The sequence below is a fragment of the Topomyia yanbarensis genome, chromosome 3 (genome assembly GCF_030247195.1).
Source record: "Topomyia yanbarensis strain Yona2022 chromosome 3, ASM3024719v1, whole genome shotgun sequence".
NCBI lineage: Eukaryota > Metazoa > Arthropoda > Insecta > Diptera > Culicidae > Topomyia > Topomyia yanbarensis.
The window spans coordinates 193484871-193492427 of NC_080672.1; the positions used below are offsets into that span (position 1 = coordinate 193484871).

A 7557-nucleotide genomic window follows, 5' to 3' on the forward strand; every position below is an offset into this window, starting at 1 on the left:
AATCAATCAAATCAATCAAATCAATCAAATCAATCAAATCAATCAAATCAATCAAATCAATCAAATCAATCAAATCAATCAAATCAATCAAATCAATCAAATCAATCAAATCAATCAAATCAATCAAATCAATCAAATCAATCAAATCAATCAAATCAATCAAATCAATCAAATCAATCAAATCAATCAAATCAATCAAATCAATCAAATCAATCAAATCAATCAAATCAATCAAATCAATCAAATCAATCAAATCAATCAAATCAATCAAATCAATCAAATCAATCAAATCAATCAAATCAATCAAATCAATCAAATCAATCAAATCAATCAAATCAATCAAATCAATCAAATCAATCAAATCAATCAAATCAATCAAATCAATCAAATCAATCAAATCAATCAAATCAATCAAATCAATCAAATCAATCAAATCAATCAAATCAATCAAATCAATCAAATCAATCAAATCAATCAAATCAATCAAATCAATCAAATCAATCAAATCAATCAAATCAATCAAATCAATCAAATCAATCAAATCAATCAAATCAATCAAATCAATCAAATCAATCAAATCAATCAAATCAATCAAATCAATCAAATCAATCAAATCAATCAAATCAATCAAATCAATCAAATCAATCAAATCAATCAAATCAATCAAATCAATCAAATCAATCAAATCAATCAAATCAATCAAATCAATCAAATCAATCAAATCAATCAAATCAATCAAATCAATCAAATCAATCAAATCAATCAAATCAATCAAATCAATCAAATCAATCAAATCAATCAAATCAATCAAATCAATCAAATCAATCAAATCAATCAAATCAATCAAATCAATCAAATCAATCAAATCAATCAAATCAATCAAATCAATCAAATCAATCAAATCAATCAAATCAATCAAATCAATCAAATCAATCAAATCAATCAAATCAATCAAATCAATCAAATCAATCAAATCAATCAAATCAATCAAATCAATCAAATCAATCAAATCAATCAAATCAATCAAATCAATCAAATCAATCAAATCAATCAAATCAATCAAATCAATCAAATCAATCAAATCAATCAAATCAATCAAATCAATCAAATCAATCAAATCAATCAAATCAATCAAATCAATCAAATCAATCAAATCAATCAAATCAATCAAATCAATCAAATCAATCAAATCAATCAAATCAATCAAATCAATCAAATCAATCAAATCAATCAAATCAATCAAATCAATCAAATCAATCAAATCAATCAAATCAATCAAATCAATCAAATCAATCAAATCAATCAAATCAATCAAATCAATCAAATCAATCAAATCAATCAAATCAATCAAATCAATCAAATCAATCAAATCAATCAAATCAATCAAATCAATCAAATCAATCAAATCAATCAAATCAATCAAATCAATCAAATCAATCAAATCAATCAAATCAATCAAATCAATCAAATCAATCAAATCAATCAAATCAATCAAATCAATCAAATCAATCAAATCAATCAAATCAATCAAATCAATCAAATCAATCAAATCAATCAAATCAATCAAATCAATCAAATCAATCAAATCAATCAAATCAATCAAATCAATCAAATCAATCAAATCAATCAAATCAATCAAATCAATCAAATCAATCAAATCAATCAAATCAATCAAATCAATCAAATCAATCAAATCAATCAAATCAATCAAATCAATCAAATCAATCAAATCAATCAAATCAATCAAATCAATCAAATCAATCAAATCAATCAAATCAATCAAATCAATCAAATCAATCAAATCAATCAAATCAATCAAATCAATCAAATCAATCAAATCAATCAAATCAATCAAATCAATCAAATCAATCAAATCAATCAAATCAATCAAATCAATCAAATCAATCAAATCAATCAAATCAATCAAATCAATCAAATCAATCAAATCAATCAAATCAATCAAATCAATCAAATCAATCAAATCAATCAAATCAATCAAATCAATCAAATCAATCAAATCAATCAAATCAATCAAATCAATCAAATCAATCAAATCAATCAAATCAATCAAATCAATCAAATCAATCAAATCAATCAAATCAATCAAATCAATCAAATCAATCAAATCAATCAAATCAATCAAATCAATCAAATCAATCAAATCAATCAAATCAATCAAATCAATCAAATCAATCAAATCAATCAAATCAATCAAATCAATCAAATCAATCAAATCAATCAAATCAATCAAATCAATCAAATCAATCAAATCAATCAAATCAATCAAATCAATCAAATCAATCAAATCAATCAAATCAATCAAATCAATCAAATCAATCAAATCAATCAAATCAATCAAATCAATCAAATCAATCAAATCAATCAAATCAATCAAATCAATCAAATCAATCAAATCAATCAAATCAATCAAATCAATCAAATCAATCAAATCAATCAAATCAATCAAATCAATCAAATCAATCAAATCAATCAAATCAATCAAATCAATCAAATCAATCAAATCAATCAAATCAATCAAATCAATCAAATCAATCAAATCAATCAAATCAATCAAATCAATCAAATCAATCAAATCAATCAAATCAATCAAATCAATCAAATCAATCAAATCAATCAAATCAATCAAATCAATCAAATCAATCAAATCAATCAAATCAATCAAATCAATCAAATCAATCAAATCAATCAAATCAATCAAATCAATCAAATCAATCAAATCAATCAAATCAATCAAATCAATCAAATCAATCAAATCAATCAAATCAATCAAATCAATCAAATCAATCAAATCAATCAAATCAATCAAATCAATCAAATCAATCAAATCAATCAAATCAATCAAATCAATCAAATCAATCAAATCAATCAAATCAATCAAATCAATCAAATCAATCAAATCAATCAAATCAATCAAATCAATCAAATCAATCAAATCAATCAAATCAATCAAATCAATCAAATCAATCAAATCAATCAAATCAATCAAATCAATCAAATCAATCAAATCAATCAAATCAATCAAATCAATCAAATCAATCAAATCAATCAAATCAATCAAATCAATCAAATCAATCAAATCAATCAAATCAATCAAATCAATCAAATCAATCAAATCAATCAAATCAATCAAATCAATCAAATCAATCAAATCAATCAAATCAATCAAATCAATCAAATCAATCAAATCAATCAAATCAATCAAATCAATCAAATCAATCAAATCAATCAAATCAATCAAATCAATCAAATCAATCAAATCAATCAAATCAATCAAATCAATCAAATCAATCAAATCAATCAAATCAATCAAATCAATCAAATCAATCAAATCAATCAAATCAATCAAATCAATCAAATCAATCAAATCAATCAAATCAATCAAATCAATCAAATCAATCAAATCAATCAAATCAATCAAATCAATCAAATCAATCAAATCAATCAAATCAATCAAATCAATCAAATCAATCAAATCAATCAAATCAATCAAATCAATCAAATCAATCAAATCAATCAAATCAATCAAATCAATCAAATCAATCAAATCAATCAAATCAATCAAATCAATCAAATCAATCAAATCAATCAAATCAATCAAATCAATCAAATCAATCAAATCAATCAAATCAATCAAATCAATCAAATCAATCAAATCAATCAAATCAATCAAATCAATCAAATCAATCAAATCAATCAAATCAATCAAATCAATCAAATCAATCAAATCAATCAAATCAATCAAATCAATCAAATCAATCAAATCAATCAAATCAATCAAATCAATCAAATCAATCAAATCAATCAAATCAATCAAATCAATCAAATCAATCAAATCAATCAAATCAATCAAATCAATCAAATCAATCAAATCAATCAAATCAATCAAATCAATCAAATCAATCAAATCAATCAAATCAATCAAATCAATCAAATCAATCAAATCAATCAAATCAATCAAATCAATCAAATCAATCAAATCAATCAAATCAATCAAATCAATCAAATCAATCAAATCAATCAAATCAATCAAATCAATCAAATCAATCAAATCAATCAAATCAATCAAATCAATCAAATCAATCAAATCAATCAAATCAATCAAATCAATCAAATCAATCAAATCAATCAAATCAATCAAATCAATCAAATCAATCAAATCAATCAAATCAATCAAATCAATCAAATCAATCAAATCAATCAAATCAATCAAATCAATCAAATCAATCAAATCAATCAAATCAATCAAATCAATCAAATCAATCAAATCAATCAAATCAATCAAATCAATCAAATCAATCAAATCAATCAAATCAATCAAATCAATCAAATCAATCAAATCAATCAAATCAATCAAATCAATGACCTTGGTCATTCAAGCGGTGCGAAACAATTGGAGCTCGATCGAGAAACACACAACAATAAAAGATGAAGATACCTCCATCAGCCTCATTGATTTCAATCTCTCCTCCAGTTATTTCGCATTCCGCGGAGCATTCTATCGGCAAAAATCGGGAACAGCTATGGGAAACCCATTATCCCCAGCCTTAGCAGATCTAGTAATGGAAACGTTGCTAGATCATGTGTTAGAAACGATCGATATACCCATTCCCTTTTTAAGAAAGTATGTGGATGACCTGGTCACTGCTCTCCCAGCTGACAAAATTCAACACGTGCAAAGCGCCCTGAATGCATACAATCCACACATTCAGTTTACGTGCGAGATTGAGAGCAACAACCGTTTGCCTTATCTGGACATGGTCCTAATAAGAACGAACGAACAAAAAATTCAAACCGACTGGTACAGAAAACCAGTAGCATCGGGACGAATCTTAAATTACCTCTCTTTCCAACCACTCACACAAAAACTTAACACTGCCATGGGGTTCATTGCGAGAGTATTTCGGCTGTCTACTTGCAAATCTGAAATCGAAAAGAAGCAGATGGTACGAGAATATTTACGCAATAATAATTACCCCAGCGGCCTGATAAACAGATTAATAAACCGAATCATCAACCAGCAAGTGAGTGCTGAGAGTGAGCGCATCCCCGAGAGCGAAAAAATGGAATTTCGATCGCTCCACCATGTAGATGGTCTCACGCCTGCCCTCTCTAAAATCATTCAAAGAAACCACAAAAATGTTTCCTTAAGCTTTAAATGTACAAAAACCATTTCTTCTCTATTCACAAAATTAAAAGATCCAACATCAGAACAATCTAAGCGGAATGTGATCTATCGCATTCCGTGTTCAGATTGTGAGAGCTCATACGTTGGTTTAACAACTCAGCAACTCAAACAACGACTAGCTGGCCACCGCTCGCTTATAAAACGATACAACGATTTCAAATCGTCAAACTGTGAGCGGGAGACAGGAAACGCAGATGAGTTCAAAAAGACGGCGCTAATGGTTCACATGATCGAAAAGGAGCACAGTTTTGATTTGTCAAGAACCAAAATTCTTGATCATGACAATAGACTGCCGGCCCTTCAAATTCTAGAAATGTGCCATATTTTCAGTGACGGTTCGACGATAAATTTCAGGACCGACACAAATAATTTGAACGCAGCATACTCTGGTGTGTTGCATTCTCTCTCGCATTAAGCATAACCATTACTTGCTCTTTCTCTCATTGTTTCTCTCGCTCTGCGGATTCATCCCATCTGTCAAATTTTCGTTTCTACTACCATCTGTTCCGTACCAAGACGATAATTACACATACTTTTGCTCTATTGAAACATTTCATTGCTCAGTCTGCTAGTGATGTGCGCGGGGTTCCTTTATGTAAGCTTTCCGATAAATTAAATATTTCCGTTTAAAATTAATTTCAACCAAACTTAATAATATTACAGTGTAGAGTAGCGTGTTGCGTTTTGAGATTCAATGTTCAAAATCACTTGACTATGATATTATTGTAACCGTTGTAAGTAATTCTGTACTGATTGTAAATCTGTGATTGTTATATGTCATCAAGTTGTTAATTGTAGTTTTGCCCTGAAGATGAAGGCGTAGACCTTCGAAACGTAGGCGATAGACCAAATAAAATAATATTGGCTAAAACCGTGACCAAAAGCCATCTCCATCTGTTGAAAACAAAGTGGTCGTTCTTCCAGTTAGCGAAAATAACTCTTATTAGATAATCAGCAGTCAAACATGATGAAGTCAGTGTGCATTCGCCAAAATCATCGTCACAACGCAACAACGGAAATAACTCAGTTTGCATTCCTGTTTTCACACTACTTTTTAAAGTCTAATTTTAATAAAGGCCCCTCTTACTATGAAGTCATTATACATGTGCAATTCCAACTATCTACAAGAATAGCACTCGACGCAAGAAAAAAATAAAGACACACGCAAATACCTTTTGTATAAGATTCCGCATTTTATTCAAACGATCGCCGGGTGAAATCAACACCGACACGATAGAAACCATGAAAAAATTCGTCACGTGATTGAATATTCTTAAAAATTATAAGCGGTGCTCCTATAGCCGGCTATCCGGAGTTCAAGTTGCTTATTTTGCTAATCGCATCAATACAACAAATGACAAATTTCCCAAATTCTCGGCAGCCGGCTGTCTAGAACAATTATTACATTATAACGCTATTGGCACACTTACTAACAACTCACCCTTTCCCGTGACACATGTGGGGATGCAGAGGATTCCTCGGTCTCTAGCAACAACATGTATCGGACTAACATTCCTTCCTTTCCCAGAAGATCTGCATTCGGACGTGGCCGGCGTCGGTATTGATCAGCATGCAGGGATCAATATAGATTGTACAATGTGGCTCATCATGGTATTCCCAAGCATGTTGTTCTAATGAACATTTTGCAACCTAATTTGGTTCTGGTCAATAACGGAGTAGCAACTACGGACGCTCTCTTATGCTTATGCTAATCCACTCACAAATCCCGGAAACTTCAACGAGAAAACACGATGACACACAGGCCCGTAGCCAGGATTTTGTTTCGGGAGGGGCTTAAAACTTGTTGCATAAATGTGTTAATTCTGGTGACTTGAGATAGTCGCTGGAAACTGAATGTAAATTTTAAAAGTTCTTAGTGAAAACAGTTCCAAAACTAAGGCAACAGACAATATGTTATCTGATACAATAAAGGCTATAGTACATCGACGAACTATTGCTTTTGAATTTGATTTTTATTATTAATTTACAAGTTCACCGTTGGAATTTGCAAAAGTCGTCAACTTGGAGCAAAAGAATTGAAGCTGTCCAGCGCAGATACGATATGCGTTACGTTAATTGCCTTGGAACGATACGCTGACCCTCCACAATACAAAGACCGTTGTCGATTATTAGGACTACACACCTTAGAAGATCGTAGACACCCGTTGCAAGCTACCTTCTGGCTGATTATGATGTTCCCGATTTTCTATCAAATTAACCTCTACACATCAACCCGTGTCCTTCATTCTCGATGACCTGTCGCTTTAACGATTATAGCGACTTCTTCGACTTTCTTTTTAGTTTAGTTCATTAAGGCACAGTTTCAGTTGGACTTCAATTATTTGAATACA

At 29.7% G+C, this 7557-nt stretch overlaps 1 protein-coding gene across 1 annotated transcript; it reads left to right on the plus strand.

Annotated features, from left to right (window-relative positions):
- Positions 1 to 4379: 4379 nt before the first annotated feature.
- LOC131687518 (uncharacterized) lies at positions 4380 to 5621 on the plus strand. Its single transcript, XM_058971609.1, has one exon. The coding sequence runs from the start codon at positions 4380 to 4382 to the stop codon at positions 5619 to 5621; it is 1242 nt and encodes a 413-aa protein (XP_058827592.1).
- The last annotated feature ends 1936 nt before the right edge of the window (positions 5622 to 7557 follow it).